The sequence below is a fragment of the Rhinolophus ferrumequinum genome, chromosome 13 (assembly GCF_004115265.2).
Source record: "Rhinolophus ferrumequinum isolate MPI-CBG mRhiFer1 chromosome 13, mRhiFer1_v1.p, whole genome shotgun sequence".
Lineage (NCBI taxonomy): Eukaryota > Metazoa > Chordata > Mammalia > Chiroptera > Rhinolophidae > Rhinolophus > Rhinolophus ferrumequinum.
Window position 1 is genome coordinate 41,442,006 of NC_046296.1, and position 18,231 is coordinate 41,460,236.

The 18,231-nt window shown below is 36.4% G+C and overlaps 1 protein-coding gene across 3 annotated transcripts in view; it reads left to right on the forward strand.

Annotated features, from left to right (window-relative positions):
- Positions 1 to 18,231, forward strand: part of THADA (THADA armadillo repeat containing) — a 291,641-nt gene that overhangs the window by 24,174 nt on the left and 249,236 nt on the right. For all 3 annotated transcript variants that reach the window (XM_033125139.1, XM_033125141.1, XM_033125140.1), the window contains exons 16-21: positions 4,859 to 5,010; positions 8,013 to 8,226; positions 12,087 to 12,222; positions 12,487 to 12,623; positions 15,394 to 15,552; positions 16,934 to 17,091. In XM_033125139.1, coding sequence (XP_032981030.1) covers positions 4,859 to 5,010; positions 8,013 to 8,226; positions 12,087 to 12,222; positions 12,487 to 12,623; positions 15,394 to 15,552; positions 16,934 to 17,091 — 956 coding nt within the window. The remainder of the gene's footprint in view (positions 1 to 4,858; positions 5,011 to 8,012; positions 8,227 to 12,086; positions 12,223 to 12,486; positions 12,624 to 15,393; positions 15,553 to 16,933; positions 17,092 to 18,231) is intronic.

An 18,231-nucleotide genomic window follows, 5' to 3' on the forward strand; every position in this document is an offset into this window, starting at 1 on the left:
TAGGCTGAAAAAATGACCTCCAAGAGATACCCACATCAAATCTTTAGAACCCATGAATGTGAACCTTACTTGGGAAGAGTCTTTGCAGATGTGACTAAGTGAAGGATCTTCAAATGAGATAATCTTCGATTATCTGGATGGGCCTAAATGCCATCACAAGTGTCCTTATAAGAAAGAGGCAAGGACAAATGTGACACATAGAAGAGGAGGAGTCAATGTGACAGTAGAGATTAGAGTGATGTGGCTATAACCATGGAATCCTGGCCACCACAAGATGCTGAAAGAGATGAGGAACGAATTTTCCCTTTGAGCCTCTGTAGTAAGCATGACCCTACCAACACCTTGATTTTGGACTTGTGGCTTCCAGGACTGTGAGAGAGTAGATTTCTGTGGTGTTTTTGTTTGTTTGTTTGTTTTGTTTTGTTTTTAAGATTTTATTGGGGAAGGGGAACAGGACTTTATAGGGGAACAGTGTGTACTTCCAGGACTTTTTTTATTTTCCAAGTCAAGTTGTTGTCCTTTCAATCTTAGTTGTGGAGGGTTCCCTTCAGCTTCAAGCTGTTGTCCTTTTAGTCTTAGTTGTGGAGGGCTCAGCTCAGCTCCAGGTCCAGTTGCCATTGCTAATTTTAGGGCATGCAGCCCTCCATCCCTTGCGGGAGTTGAACCGGCACCTTGTGGTTGAGAGGATGCACTCCAACCAACTGAGCCATCTGGGAGCTCAGCGGCAGCTCAGCTCAAGGTGCCGTGTTCAATCTTAGTTGCAAGGGGCGCTGCCCACCATCCCTTGCGGGACTTGAGGAATTGAACTGTCAACCTTGTGGTTGAGAGCCCACTGGCCCATGTAGGAATTGAACCCTCAGCCTTCGGAGTTAGGAGCATGGAGCTCCAACCGCCTGAGCCACCAGGCCGGCCCCTCTGTGGTTTTTAAGCTGCTAAATTTGTGGTAATTTGTTATTATACAACATCCACAGAAAATGTATATAGGGCATTCATCAATTTAGAGAATTTCAATGGTACTACAACTGAACTTAAAAAATAAAGTCTTACCTGAGAGTGATTGAGTATCCATTTAACAAAGTTTTCTGCACATTTAATGTAGTTACAGTTGTACCTACGTGTAGGGGAAGTAACACTGGGCTAAATTATACTGGTAAGTTTTCAGTTGAGGGAATATAATATATTTAAATGTACGTTAATAGTGAAAAACCTGAGTTATCTTCCTAATGAATGAGTCATGTGTAATTGGGCAGTGACTGATCTCCCAGTAATTATGTTAATTAAACGACTGGGAGGTAATGAAAATGGTGGAAGCCATACTATACCCATTAACTTTAAAGGAGGTTAAAGAGGCATGATCATGAAATCCAGGATGAGAAATGTAAATTCATTCTATATTTATCGCAAGAACTTTAATGTGGGTTTTTATTTTATAGAAGGACTATGATTTGGGATTGGTCAAAATGTTATCTGCCTTTCCTTAAGTATGTCCTACTTCAAGACGAATAAGCCACATGCATCTGTCTTACTCGGAATAAACTGTCACAGTATTCATGATGAAAAGTTGGATTTTACAATTAGATTAAAGGGGTTTGTTCAGCAAATATTTATTTAGTGCTTATTATATGTCAAACAGCCAAGGGTATGCAATGTACAAAACAAAATATTTCCCATTCTTGAGCTTAGATTTTAATCTTAGTGAAGGAAGTCAGACAGTACATTAACAAGTAATACATAGAATTTCAGATGGAGATAAGTACTATGAAAAGGTATTTCAAGAAGAGAAGGGGAGGGAGATGTAGAGTGCCTGGAAGGATGGGGTGCGCTAACTGTTTCAGACAGTGGTGTCAGAGAAGGCTTCCTAGTTGAGGAGAGCTCTTAACCAGGGGGTAAAGAAGAAGGGACATTAGAAAATACTTTGAGAACAATGAAACTAAAAACACAGCCAAATTCATGGGATGAAGCAAAAGCAGTGCTCATAGGGAGATTTATACCTGTACATACCTACATTAAAAAAAGGGGATCTCAAATCAATAACCTAACTTTATACCTCAAGGAATTAGAAAATGAAGAGCAAACCTTGCCCAAAGCTAGCAGAAGGAAGGAAATAATAAAGATTAGAATGGAGATAAACAAAATAGAAAATAGAAAAACAATACAGAGACTCAATGAAACCAAAAGTTGGTTTTTTCAAAAAGATCAACAAAATTGACAGTGTTGGCTATAGTAATTAAGAAAAAAAGAAAGTTTCGACATAGTATTTGAAGTCCTAGCCAGAGCAGTCAGGCAAGAGAAAGAAATAAAAGGCATCCAAATTGGGAATGAAGAAGTTAAATTGTCACTTTCTGCAGATGACATGATGCTATATATAGAAAACCCTAAAGACCTCACCAAAAAGCTATTAGAAACAATAAATGAATACAGTAAAGTTGCCAGCTACAAAATCAATGTACAAAAGTCCACTGAATTCCTATTTACTAACAATGAAATCTCAGAAAAATAAATTTAAAACAATTCCTTTTGCAATTGCAGCAAAAAGAATACAATACCTAGGAATAAACTTAACCAAGGATGTGAAAGATTTATATACTGAAAACTATAAGACATTTTTAAAAGAAATTGAAGAAGACACAAAGAAATGGGAAGACATTCCGTGTTCATGGATTGGAAGATCAACTTAGTTAAAATGGCCATATTACCCAAAACAATATACAGATTTAATGCAATCCCCATCAAAATCCCAATGGCATTTTTTAAAGAAATAGAACAAAAAATGATCAGATTTGTATGGAACCACAAAAGACCCCAAGTAGCCAAAGCAATCCTAAGAAAAAAGAACAATGCTGGAGGTATCACACTCCCTGACTTCAGCTATAGGGCAACAATGCAGGGCAACAATAATCAAAACAGTATGGTATTAGCAGAAAAACAGACACACAGACCAGTGGAATAGAATTGAGAAAAAGGAAAAAAAAAAAAGAAGGCGTAAATAACTAAAATCAGAAATGAAAGTAGAGACATTTCTACTGACCTTGCAGAAATAAAAAGGATTATAAGACAATGCTATGAACAATTATATTGTATTTCCAATAAATTAAACAACCTAGATGAAATGGACAAATTCCTAGAAACATACAATTACTGAGTCGAGAAGAAAAAAAATTTGAACAGATCTATAACAAGAGATAGAGTCAGTAATCAAAAGCCTCTCGTAGCTTCACTGGTGAATTCTGCCAAATATTTAAAGAATTAACACCAATCCTTCTCGAACTCTTGGAGAGGACGGACATTTTCCTAACTCATTCTATGAGGCTTAACATCACCCTGATACCAAAGCCGGACAAAGACTCCACAAGAAATGAAAACTATAGGCCAGTATCCCTTAGGAATATAGATGCACAAATTTTTAACAACATACTAGCAAACCATATCCAAAGCACATTAAAAGTATTATACACCTTGACTAAGTAAGTGGTTCCACATAATAAAAAATAGTCAATGTAATGTACCACATTAGAACAAAGGGAAAAAAAAACAAAACACATATGATAATCTCAGTGGATTTAGAGAAAACACTGACAAAATTCAGTACCCTTTAATGATTAAATGGACACTCGGCAAACTAGGAATAGAAGGGAACTTCCTCAGTATCATAAAGAACATTCATGAAAAACCCACAGCCAGCACCATGGTCATTTGACAAAGACAAAGCCTTTGTCCTAGGATCAGGAACGGATGTTCACTTTACTCAGAGCTCTGCCCCATTGTAGTGAACGTTTTAGCCAGAACAGTTTGGCCAGAGAAAGAAAAGATGCCCAAATTTGAATAGAAGAAACAAAGTTGAGCAGAGGTGTTAATGAAGTGGTAAAAACATCGTTTGCTTGCTCTAGGAATTTCACAGGGTCATACTAACTTGTGAGTTAAGATTAAATAAAAAAACTCACATCCTGAGTTACACTGAGTAACATTCCTCAAATTAAGTAAGCATAAGAATGTTTTCAGTTATTAGCAGGGCTTAATTTGTTAAATGTTAAATGTTCTTCACATTCTGCTATGAAACCCATTCTTCCCACAGTTGTTTAGTCTTGACCTTCGAGTTAAATGAAGTCAGTGACTGCCATCATTCTTTTGTGATAGTTTCTCTGTTCATTTCTTGGTTGGCTGAAATTTGTCTTTCTTTGAGAACAGTGGGGGAAATGTAGTTCTTAATTTCTTGCACATTCAAAAATGTTTATATTGCTGTTATATTTGATACTGGAGTATGATTCTGATGTGTAGTTTTTCATCACACTTTCTTTCCCTGAGGATTTTGTAAGCATTGCTTTGCTGTCTTCTAGCATTACATGATGCTGTGGTGAAGAGTAAAGCCAGCCTAGTTTTCTCCACTTTCTAGATGAATTGAGTTTTTTGCCTAAATGGCCAAAAGAGTTTTTGATCTTTGACACCCAGTAATTCTGTTAGGCTGTGGCATATTGATTATTCAGTGTCAGTTCAACCAAGACATGGTAGGACTTTGGATTTTAGGTCAAGGAGTTTTATGAAGATTTTTTAAAAAAGATGTATTCCTAAATGTATTTATTTTTGTTTATTTAAAAATTACTTTAGGTGTCTGTTATGTAACATAAAACCTTTTGGAAGAGGAGGAAGTGGTTTTAAACAAATTTTCAAAAAAAGTTTTCCTATTTGGAAGACTAATACTTATATTTTATAATTTTAGGAAATTAATGGGAAAATTATTCTTTTATGCTATTATGGGTAAAGTACGAAGTGTGAATTTTTGTACTAATTTTCTATAAATTTTGCCAAATAACTTAAAAATGTTGATTTTCCTTTTATTCACTTTTTTTTTTTTTTATTATAGGTCAAGGCGAAACAGTGTATCAGCTGAGTCACGATATTGATGTTAGACGTTTCCAAACCCTAATGGAATGTTTTACCAGCACTTTTGAAACAGTGAAAAATTTAGCATTTGATCTTCTAATGAAGTTGCCAAAACCAGTTGTGCAATTTCAGGTATGTGGACTTTTCCTCTGTAAATAAATGTGTATGCATGAAAACTTTCTATTTAAGCAGCGGATAGAACAATTTGTAGGCTGTCCAAGGTCTTTGCATCTGCCTTCTTACACCTTCTGGCTGTTTCAGTTACCTTTAATACCTCCACTGTTGTGGGGTGGTGGGATGGAGGACGTAGGGATGGGTGATGGGGAGGGAGGAAATATTGTAAGAGAAGACAAAGTCCAAATCAGTGAGCTTTGTTTTCTTTGTTGTTTTGCTAAAAAGAGAGCTGTAGGAAGCAGTAGGTTTTATTGTTTACAAGATTATTGGTAGATTTCAGTTAACTGTGGCCTCTCCAGTTTCCTCAGATATGTTAATATTTGATCAAAACACATCACTTACTGTAACTTGAGTTTTTGTGATAATCTCCCTGCTTAGTAGACTGGGAAGTTGAGTGTAATTGATGTTTCTGATCTTCCAGCAAGCAATAGCTAAACTGAGACTGAAACTCAGAATACTTGAGGTTAACAGCTGTTTGCTACCTAGGCGGTCTACATCCCCAGCTCCCACTCTTTTCCTGACCCCTTGGGGTGGGAACCAAAGATGGGCTGGGGGGTGGGGCGGAACAGCACAGCATGGGGATGGGTCTGCAGTGAACTCCTCAACCCAGGCCTTGGGCTCTGCCCTTCAGGCTTATTCTAGGGCTGTGAGGTCACCAGCAACTGTGGGGTCGCTGGCTCTAGAGCTTTGCTATGGTTTTCTCTTAGAGCTGTCTAGAGTCCAAGGGCGCCTGCAGGGGCTGCAACTGAGCTGTGGTCTGGGCTCGGGCTATGAGGCTCTATTTAGGGCATGACAGCTTGCAGATGCAGGGGGAGTCTGTAGGAGCACATGTCAGAGAGCACAGGGTGTCTGTTTCATGGCTTCTGGATGGCATTGGAAGATCTCAGAGCATCTTTTCTATCTTGGGTCCATATTGGACTTGCTCTACCTACCTATCCTTGTGGTCTTTCCAGTGCCCTGGTGAGCAGAAGCTTCTTTGGTGCTTCGACTTGCAACTTTTATATCATATAGAGTTTTTAAAGAAGATACTCTCTCATTCTATTTCCTTTCTTCTCTCCCACCCCTCCCTTCTCCCTTGCCCCTTACCTTTCATCACACTGTAGCCTTATATCATATATGTATATATGTATATATACTATGTATTGTATATATAATACATACATATACATACATATATGTGTATGTATATACATACATATGTATATGTAAAACTATGCCTCATTCCTGACAAGTATTTTGAGGGTATATGGAGTGGGGAAGGTATATTATAGCACCTACATGAAAGACCTGGTCCTTACGTGAACTATGAAGGATCTGTATCTCTATAATTTGATAAACAGGTGCTTGGTATGTAGACATTAACTAAAATTCAGGGAATTTAATAGCACATATGGCTTGTTGTACGATTTTGGTGGTTATATTATCTGGTCTGGCTTGCATATTAGTAAACTGATCATAGGAACAGGCATTCCAGGTTTTAAAATATTAATTACATATTTCCAAAGCCTTTCTCTGGGTATACCTTATATTAACACATAATTAATTTTTTAATATAGTTAACTTTAAAACATTTTTGAATGCTAACCTAGTCTCTCTAAGGACCTGTGTATATATTTTTTGATGGCATATCTTTCTAGTATATGACTTTATCATTCACCTTGTCTCTTGCCCTCCTTTCTTGTGGAACTACATATCCAAGGCTTTTATATTATATTTTGATTGACCTCAGATGACAGAACAAAGATATTTTAGATTCCAAAGGTTATATATTGTGTTTCTTACTAGTTGATTAGTTAAGGAATTCAGGGACTTAGCTGTCAGTTACAAAAAAAAAATGACTTAGATGCTTAGTTGGTTCTTTCTAATATTTATTTCGATTTGAGCTTTTGGCTACTATTTTAAGCTTTTTAGATAGAAAATTAAACATCAAATGGCAAAGAATTTATATTGAAATAAACTGATATTTGAATTAGTTTATTTGATATCTATTATTTTGAAATTTTAAGACATCATTCAATATTAGTGTACCTATAATGAAATTCAAAATTAAGTTTATAATGACTTTTTCCTTATATTAGATGGTTATGGAATAATCCTAGTCAAATCAATATTATAGAGCAGTGAAACCCTGAGTTGCAGCTTGGTGCACATGTATCTTGTCAACCACGGAATTGGGACTAGGACCCATCCATCACCCCTGCCCTCAGCCCAGTGCCTATTTTCATGCATATTCCAGTGAATTGTCTTTTTTGTTCTGTCTTCTTTAGGAGGGGCTATGTAAGTGGATGAGTATCTGAGATGTAGGTGTGGGAGCTCTGCAGAATTTCTCAGGCTCATCTGATCACTTTATTTCCATGCATATGCATGGAGCTCTGCCAGAAACAGCCTGCTGGATTTGTATTTTTGTGTGGATTTGTATTTTTCTCCTTGGAACTAGTTCTATGGGAAGAGGAAGGGAGGAGGGCAGGAGTATGACGCCCAGGTAAAACAACCCTGAATATACAAAAGAACTCGGGTCTATATACAAATAACAGAGATGATCTGGCTATAGTCATAGCAGAATTTCTACAGGAAAAAGTACACTTTTGCTGAAGAAAGAGGTGCTCTTTTTAAAAAGCTTTATCAGTGTTGGTTCCCAACTGATTATTTTCAAGACCCTCATCACTAGAACTGATTCATAATAATCATTAATTACTATAATCAAAACTCTGTCCTATACAGAATTGTACACCTGAAATCTATGTAATTTTACTAACAATTGTCACCCCAATAAATTATTTAAAAAAAAAAAGTTAAAAAAAAGAACAAAAACAAAACTCTATCCTACATTCAGGGCGAACAGGAATTAATGTTCATATTGAGTTACAGTTATGTGGCAGGCTCTGTTTTTAAATGTGTAATATTCTTTCGAATTAAATAAATATTTGAGTGACAGTTACTGAGTCTGTGCTTTATTCTAGGATTCAGAGAAACTGCAAGGCTTATTCCAGGCAGCACTGGCACTCAGCACCAGCACCAAACCATACGACTGTGTAACAGCTTCCTACATGATGAACTTCTTAATCTGGCAGAATGCTCTGCCGTCATCTCTGTCTGCCTACTTAAAAGCTCAGCAGGTTGCATGCCGCGATGGAGATAAGTTTGCTGCTGTGGTGGAAAGAAACACGTTAATGGGTTTGTATTGAGTAAATGACCTTTTGCTCTTGTTATCAAAACCAGTATCTTACGCTCTCACTATTCATTTGGTGAGAATATCTAATGGTTAAACATTTCTTTGTGGTTTTTTATTTGAGTTTACCATACCAGCACAGTAGTTTACCAGTGCGTAAGACTGCCATGAATTTCTCTTATGCAAATAAATAGTTTACTCAGCTATAACACTTGTTTTTAAACAGATGATTCATGTTAAATAAGTTGATACATAAATGTACGTTAATAAAGCTCTTGCTGACCTCTTTCTCTATTAAAAATGTACTTTTTTTCTGTGGAAACTACCGTGACTATAGGCAGATCATCTTTGTTATTTCTGTTAAGAACGGAGAGTTCCTTTGTCAGGGTTTATGTTTTAACTGGCTATTATACCCCTACCTTTTCACTTTCCATACCGCCAGTTCCAAAACTTAGGGTCTGAGTTGGTTTAGATATAGTGATTTTCAACAAATGTTTGTTGGGGATTCGTGTACTTCATTTTATGCTAGTAAATCTTCATTTTGGAATTGTACTGGAAATAAGGACAGATAGGGATTTTCTTTTTTTAAAAAAGAGGTCAGATGTAGGGTTTTTTCTTTAAGGTGCTAGAAAAAAGCCACAAAAAAGAGAACTACTGGTGGGAGAAAATTAGGAGGCCATAGGTAATTCTGGTGGGAATGTGGCCATGGATCTGGGGATGGAAGGATGACAGTACCATGGAAGATGACACTAGGCCACTCTAATTGCTTTAGGGCTGGGTTTGAAAGGAGGCGCTGATAAGGTGGTATGAGGAAGAGGTCTGCAGTTGGGGTGACCTGTAGAGTTCACGCTTCACGTAAAGGCTTTCAAATTCAAGATATTTTAAAACTATGACATATTTCAAATATACAAAGAATATTTAAATATATATAGGATTTAAATAGTAATAATATAAACATTTAACGAATTTTGTTCCCAAGGGAGGTGATAACACCTAACTTAAGAGATACAATAGCAGCTGTACCTTTTAAAGGCTCTCCTTTATCCTAGCTTCCTCTCCCCACCATGTAATTACTGTCTTAGGTTTTATATTAATCTTTCATCTTGTTTTTAACCCAGATTTTACCACCTGTGTATATATCATTAAACAATATATGATTTGCTTTTACATGATTTTGGAATTTTGTATAAATAGTACTATATATATGGTACAAATTTACTACAATTAATGCATTTTCCTGTTGCTGGACTTCTTTTTTCTAAATTAATAATGCTGATGTGAACATTCTCATATAGATCTTCTAATGCATATGTCTAAGGGTTTATAGTAAATGAAAAAGTAGAGCAGCCTAGTCATAAGGTATGTGCATCTTCACTTTTACTAGGTGTTGCCAAGTAGATTATATATATAACACACACACACACACACACACACACACACGTATATTTTTTATTTTTATTGGGGAATATTGGGGAACTGTGTTTTTCCAGTTCCAAGTCGTTGTCCTTCAATCTAGTTGTGGAGGGCGCAGCTCAGCTCCAAGTCCAGTCACCGTTTTCAATCTTTAGTTGCAGGGAGTGCAGCCCACCATCCCATGGCGGGAATTGAACCAGCATTCTTGTTGTTGATAGCTCGTGCTCTAACCAACTGAGCCATCGGGTCTCTCTACCAAGGCAATTTTCAAATTAGACTCCCACCAGTAAATTTTGAGTTGTGGTATATGATATCATCACCATAACTGGTATTGTCAGATTTTGAAAATTTGCAGAATATGAAATGGTACCTCATTGTGATTTTATCTTGCATTTTTCTGATTGCTAATGTAATTGAGCATCTTTTTACATGTTTCTAAGCTGCTCACTTTTCTCCTTCTGTGAACTGCTTGTTCATGTCCTTTGTTCAGTTTTCTATGGGGTTGTTTGTCTTTTTCCTGTTGATTTGTAGGAGTTCTTGATATGTTCCTAATGTTAATAATTTACTAGTTATACACAATTCTAAAATTTAAAATATAACCTCCTTTTGAGTAGAGAGGGAAAACATCTACTCTGCTGGGATCATTGAATATCCACATGTAAGCACTAAAATGATGAAACTCTTAGAAGAATACATGGGTATAAATTTTTGTGATCTTGAGTTAGGTAATGGTTTGTTAGATATGATACCCAAAATATAAGCAACAAAGAAAATAGATAAATTGGACTTCTTCAAACTTTTGAAACTTTTCTTGTGTCAAGGACACAATCAAGAAAGTGAAAAAGACAATCTGCAGAATGAGAAAAATACTTGCAAATGCTTTGTCTGATAAGGGACTTAAATCAAGAATATATAAAGAATTTTTGCAGCTCACTAGTAAAAAGACATAACAAAATTTAAAAATGGACAAAGAATCTGAATATACAAAACAAAATATGAACAATAAGCACATGAAAATATGCTCAAAGTCATTAGTCATTAGGGAAATGCAAATTAAAATCACAATGAGGAAGCATGTCACACCCAGTAGAATGGATATAATCGAAAAAAATAGTAGCACGTGTTGACTAAGATGTGGAGAAAATCAATCCCTCATACACTGTGGGTAGGAATGTAAAATGGTACAGCTACTTCGGAAAACCATCTGGCAGTTCCTCAAAAGATTACACATCGTTATCATGTGACTCCACAGTTCTACACTTACCTATTATCTTAGTCAGCTCAGGCTCCTATAACAAGATACCATAGACTGGATGTCTTAAAAAACAGACATTTATTTCTCTCATTTCTGGAGGCTGGAAGTTCAGAATTAAAGTGCTGATTCAGTTCCTGGTGTGGACTCTCTTCCTGGCTTGCAGACTGGAGCCTTCTTGCTCTGTGCTCACATGTCTCTCATCCTCTTCTTATAAGGACACTATTCCCATTATGGGGGTCCCCCATTAATTACCTCATCAAAACCTAATTACTTCCTAAAGGCCCTACCGCTAAATATCATCACATTGGGGATTAGGGCTTCCACATGCATTTGAGGGGGACACATTCAGTCAGTCCGTAATGGACATATATTTAAGAGAAATGCAAACTATGTCCAAACAAAGTTGTACACAAATGTCCATAGCAGCATTATTTATAATAGCTAAAAGGTGGAAACAACTCATATGTCTATGAATTGATGAATTGATAAACTATAGTATATCCATCCATACAATGGACTATTATTCAGCTGTAAAAAAAGAATGAAATATAGATACATGCTATAACATGGATGAACTTTGAAAACAGTATGCTGGATGAAAGAAGCCACATATTATATGATTCCATTCATATGATATGTCCAGAATAGGGAAATGCATAGAGACAGAAAATAGATCAGTGGTTGCCTAAGGCTGGGGAAGGTGACAGGTGCAGGGAAGGGAGTGACGGCTAATGGATGAGGGTTTTTAGAGGGGGGTGGATGAAAAGGTTCTAAAATTGTGCTGATGGTTGCATATATCTGTAAATATACTAAAAACCATTGACCTGTATACTTTGAATGTATAAATTATGTAGTACATGAATTATATCTCAGTAGAACCATTATTTAAAAATAAAAATGGTACTTGGGCCTAGGGTCTGATACCCCAGATAGAGGAGGTCTAGGAGGAATGATTCAGAGTGAATGCTTTAAGTGGATCCAGGAAGTTAGGAAAAGATTCGGCCCTACCTCATTGGACAAGAATAACAGGCCAGATAACCCTGAAAGTTCTGTTTTTTAAAATTCAAAACCTCTAGTATAAAGTTCTTTTGAGTTGGATGTTTTCATGGGAACTGTTTTGCTGTTCAGTAATTTATAAGTGTGTTTTTAAACTGGTATTACTGTGGGTTTTTTTTTTTGTTTGTTTGCTTTTTCTAGTTATCAAATGCTTGTTGGAACATCTTGAGGAAGAAGTATGTCAGGCTGAAAATTCTCTGCTCCAGGCAGCCGCATCATTTCCAGTGTATGGGCGAGTCCACTGTATAACCAGGGCCTTGCAGAGATTACCGCTCAAGTAAGTGTGTCTACAGCTACCTCCTGAACACGCATTTCTAGGCTTTCAGCTCGTACTGGAATATGTCCTGAAAAAGATGTGTGGCCTTTAAGATAATTAAAAATAGATTAAAAGATGTGCATACATAATACATATTATATATCGTCTTAAGTATTTCATAGATTGCACAAGTTTGAAACCCAAATTCTTCCAACTCCTTTCATGTCCATCTAAAAAAATGGGATTTTTGCTTTTAGTATAAATTTCCCTTACGCCCTCTTGCAGCAGCCTGCAGTTGGTGAGTGAGTGGAAACCTGTGGTGGAGAAGCTCCTTTCAATGTCCTACAGGCTTTCTGCTGTGGTATCTCCGGTCATTCAGAGCTCATCCCCGGAAGGCCTCATCCCAATGGACACTGATTCAGGTCAGCAAACAAAGAAAGGTAGAATCAACAGATTTTTCTCTCCTTTTAATTTTTTTTCCCTAATCATTTCTTTGGAGAGCTAAAAATTCTAAATCGGGGAGAAAAATTATTGGTAGTGATATTTCTACCTTTTTAGTAATATTTGTAACTATTAAAAAATAACTCAAATCAATAAACAAATAATCAGGTGATGATCAAGGCACTTCCTCCCCTGGGGTAAGTTGGGTTTTATAATATTGTCGTTTCAGAACACAACCTACCCGGTAATTGCTGGGACTGGGAGAGCTGGCAGTATAAATTCGAGCAGTGGGCAGCTGATGGGATTCCATCAGAGAAGGCAACTTGCTAGGGATCTGAAATGGGCAAAGACCAATGGACATTCAAAGACCATTTAATTAAAAAATAATAATAATAGGAGGAGATACTCAAAATGCCGCAAATTGATCTCATGAACTTGAATCTGTCTTTTCTCTCCCAACCCCTGTATCTTTACCAAAGATCTATTCATGCAAGTCAGGAGCCTAGGGCTGCTTGACACCTTTTGCTCCTTGTATCTAGCCTGTGTCTACATTCTTTCAGTGTTACCCTTAAATATATTTCAGATCTCTTTTCTTTTTACCTGCGTCTTCTTACGTTACTCCAGGCTTTTATCTTCTCTTGTTAGGACTACTCCAGGAGCTTTCCCCACATCTATTCTTATCTCCTTTTTGATACATCCAAAGCAATCTTTTCTAATCATATAATTTGTCATGATGTTACACATAATCCTTACTTGACCCTTGTGCTATGCCCCCCGCCCCTTATTTGAAATACTTTAGTGGTCTCAGACCAAGTGTTATATTAATAGTAGTTTGGCTCCTGCTACCTTGCCAGTCTAATCTCTTAACACTTTCCCCTTCCCATAGAGTGCCCCTTCATGGAGTTGGTACAATTTAACGGGGATCACATCCATTTTCCCCTCCCTTTGCTTATCACTGTGCCTGGGAGAAGTAGGTACACAATAAATACTTGTTGTAATGAATAAATCAATGAATGAATAATTTCTGAAAGGATGGGAACTAAACTCAGTGCCTGGGATGCCTTAGGTGGCTTATACATATTGGTACTTGAATGGGCCAGAAGGGATTGGCTGTTAGCACCTAGAAAATCACAAAATAAATTTACATTTGGTGTTGAAATAAAGTTTGTGAGTGCATTTTGGAGTCCAAGTGTGAGACTTGTATTAAAAACACACGGAATATATCATAAACACACACTGCCTCACACAAGGCAATATCTTGGGCTGATAAAGTAACCTAGAAGTGTATATGTGCATAGAAAATGTTAGGTTGTGTTCTTTACTAAAAATGAGTTGGAAGATGAGTGATGGTTCACGATACTAAGGCATAGTTATTTATTTATTTTGATTGATAGTCTGAAAACCAAAATTTGATGCTTTAGTTTTCTTATTAGTGCATGGGAATAAGGAATACCTCATCTTACAGGTAATATTTGGATCAGGCAAATACCAGTATATTCTGGACGAGAAATCTTGAATATTTTTTACCTGTTGTGGGTAGGGCCTGCAGAGTACGCTAAAATTGTTTGTTATTCACGTGTTCAAGTCTTTTGGTCTCAAAAACTGCCTATGGCCCACCGGCTTTTCCTTAATTTTGCCTTTTCTTTTTTCCTCTGGTTTTCTCCATTTTCCCTGTTTCTTTCCCACGTTACTGCCCTGCACTCTGAGTTTATTGAAAAAAATCTGCCTCGAAAGCCACAAAAATGAATGGTAGGGTTCTTAAAATTTTACTCTGGTCATCCTTCTTTTTTCTTAGTCTTTCCCTGGTTTCTTTTTGGGCCAGTGTTACGTTTTCATGGCTGTCAAAATTTGTTTTTGGCAAAATTTCACGGAAGCCACAAGTGAACATAAGATATTGGCCGGTTCATCATGATAGCAGTTTGGGTTTTTGTATTTTCCATAATACCTAAAATATAAGTGTATATAATAGGTATACAGTAAATACCTGTTCTCTGGTTTGTTCATTGGTTTCAGATGATTACCCGTTGTTATTTTCTTTAAAACTCTGAGCCTGGCTAGCTCTTCATTACCTAGTCATCTATTCATTGCTTCAGCCCATGTTACTGAACCTCTGCCACCAGCCAGCTTCTGTTCCAGACACTGGCAATTCAGCAGTGAACAGACAAAGTGTTGCATTCATGGAGCTTACATTTCCTGATCCAGTGAGTGCTTAGGGAATAAAAATGAAGTTTAATGTAACACTAGGGCTGTAAATCATACTTAGAAAGCAGTATATTACATAATGTATTTCAGAGTCAAATATGGAGTCTTTATGATATTCCTGGGCTATAGAAAATTGTTTTTTATGTTGGCCAGGTTTCTTTTATCTTTTTTACTTTATTCCTTTAAAACTTGATAATTTTGTATTGCTCTTTTCTCACGTGATTGAGCACTGTATTTGAGGTTCTTAGACAACAATAAGACAAGCAGTGTAAATGGGATGGCAGCCTTTGTCCTGTGGACGGTTTCTGTTGTGTTTTTTTATCCTTTCTTCAACCTACTTAAAATATTTGCCACATTTTAAAAGTACACTCAAGTGTTATGAAGACCTTATACAAATAATCTTCTCATTATCCACCCTGTGAGTCCCTTCTAATAGAAGTGATTATCAAGTATTGAAAATTACAAAATTTTTGATGGCAAATACCCCCAAGGGAAGTCGGCCTGTGGCATGAAACAGGGGTTTTACATACTCTCATCTCTCTCCCTCAGAATCAGCAAGCCGCTTACAGACGATTCTGAATGAGATTCAGCCACGGGACACTAATGATTATTTCAATCAAGCCAAAATATTGAAAGACTGTGACAGCCTTGACTTGGAGGACTTGAAAGCCAGTGTACCGAATATTGATACTTCTGCAGAAATCAAAGGTAACGTAAAATCAGTGCTCTACAATCAGTCTTTAAGTGAAAAAAAAAAGTACAAAGTGCCCTTTTAACATGGTAAACCAGAGGTTGCAGATGTGTACAGACCATTTTTAGAAAATAAAGTCTTCTTTTGAGCTTATAAATGAATTATTTTAGGGAATGAGTTTATAAGAGTTTTTACCAGAAAATGGTTTGCCCCAGTGCAGCATATAAGGTGCTAACAACAAAAAGCCTTTGAGTGCTAAAACCTGTCTTGACAGCCAGGTGATGTAAGAACAGTGATGCCCGCTGAACTGGGTTTGGGCAGCAGTATGGTTCATTGTTGTCTGCTGTGAGAGTCCCTACAGTCAGGCAGCCTCTTTAAGGAAACAAACCATATTAGTCAGGAAAATGTGAGCCTGTGTGTTGTAGCAAGCCTCCAGAATTTGAGTCCTTAACTGCCTATTTTCTCATTAGTTATATTATAATTTTCTGTAAGGCTACAGAAAGTCATCGGAAGCAGTATCTTAGAAATGTATTACGTATTCCGCATTCTCCACTAGATGGGGGTATTGTCTTGTAAAAATTTCTGTTTTTCTTTTAAATTACACGAAATAGCATAAGTATATGCTTATAATAGTTTCAAACAAATCAGAGGTAAATACAAATTAAAAATAAAGTCCTCTTTCATTTCCTCCCCAACCCCACTCTCCCTTTTGAGTGTATATCCTTTTAGACCTGTGCTGTGTATTTATGTGTACATACATTTAATCTTTAAGTTTGGTGGGCTTTTAAAAAACACATGTGGGATTGCATTATAAATATTGTTTTGTTTACTTACCTTTTAAGTTTAATCATTTGTCTTGGGTTTTATTTTGTGGGTTTTTTTTTAATGTCAGTACTAAAATATTTGTAAAACTAGAAAAAGAGTAAGGATAATTATAGCTTATTGGCCCTGGAATTTAAATATATTTTTAAAGAGAATTTGTGTTTTCCTTTGACTTTCAATGTCCTATCTTACTCTTTTTACCGATATAACAGCCACCCTCCCCAAAATAAATAATGAAGTATATTTGTTATAGTCATGTTTTATGGATGACTGAGTTTAGCAGAGAGAGTTTATTCATTTCACTAATTTCCAAAGGTTAGACTTAAGTTTTGAGACACGATTGCATTTTGTTTTTAAATTTATTTTGAAAATAGTGTATTAAAAAAATACTGAGCATGATTCCTGCTCGTAGCACATGCTCGACAAATGTTAGGTATTCTCTCCTAAGTAAATATAGCTTAGGACAAATTGGTTTATTCAAGCAGATTATTCTTGGGGAAATTATGAATAAGCTTGTTCTAAGAAACCTGGGTTGTGAGCAGTCAGTGTTGCAAAAGATTTTTTTTTTTTTTCAAGGTAAAGAAGGAAAAACATGTGATGTAACTGCTCAGATGGTGCTGGTATGCTGTTGGAGAAGTATGAAGGAAGTTGCTTTACTTTTAGGCACACTATGCCAGCTTCTACCCATGCAGCCTGTGCCAGAATCGCCTGATGGATTATTGACGGTGGAGCAGGTAGGGTAGATGTTTATTTCACCCGGTATAATTTCTGGTCAAAGCACAGATCACAAACTTTTATTTGTAACTCAACTTTTAAAAGAAGAGTTTTGAATATTTGTTGAATAAAATCATTCAGATATCAGCTGAAGAAAGTTTGTGATAGCTTAAGAATTAAATACGTACATATATTTAATCTATGTATTAAATGCAATACATTTCAAAAGTATGGCATTTTTAGAAACATTTTTATTTTTCTAAGTTATATAAATAACTTTAGATTTTTACTTCACTTTTAACTTCATTGTCATTTTAATTTTAATTAACATATAAATTAAAATTTGAAATTTCAATGAAATTGCCTAACTTAGTAAAACTCCACAAAGCTCTTCAATTTTGCAAAGGAAAACAGTAATATATTGGTTGATTATGGATCTCTTGTTTCCAACTACATTGATAATAACGTTGTAGTCACTTTGGTTTGTTGGCTGACGTTTATTTTAAGACCACAAAGTTAGTTCACCATCTGGGACTGTTCAAGTGACCTGAGTGCAGTGTTTACAAGAAATTAGCTTACCACAAGCATTTCATTTGGAAATATTTTAGATTTATTAGATTTCTGTTTTTAATTGATTCTCAGTTCCTCTCCATATGGTTTCAACAAATTCATTTCCCACCCTTTTCCAGCAAAGATACATAGCATGTACTTTCATTTTTAACCTTTTTCAAATAAAGATAATTTTTCCCTGAGGGTGTTACCACGTTTCAGAACAAAACAAACATTGTAGTATGCTAATGCTGACTGTTTCTTTAATAACCATGTGACGAGTTCCATGGAAATAATGCTAATATTTTTATTCTCACACTCTCTCTGGTTCATGTGCTTGCATCTGGTTAACAGCTGGGCTTGTGATGTTGCAAGGCCCCTGAGATGGAGACCGGCAAAGCGGAACAGGATTCTGCCAGCATCATTATGTTCCTTGTTCCTTATTCTCTTCCAAATCAAATAGGCGTTAGTGTCTTAGCGTTACTTGCAGTCATTGCTGGTGACTGACTGCAGTGCCAATGCCAACATCTTTGCTGAGGAATCCAGCTATGATTAATGATGACTTCACTGATGTTCACCATCTTCTCAAGCAGTAAATATGTGCCGGAGTC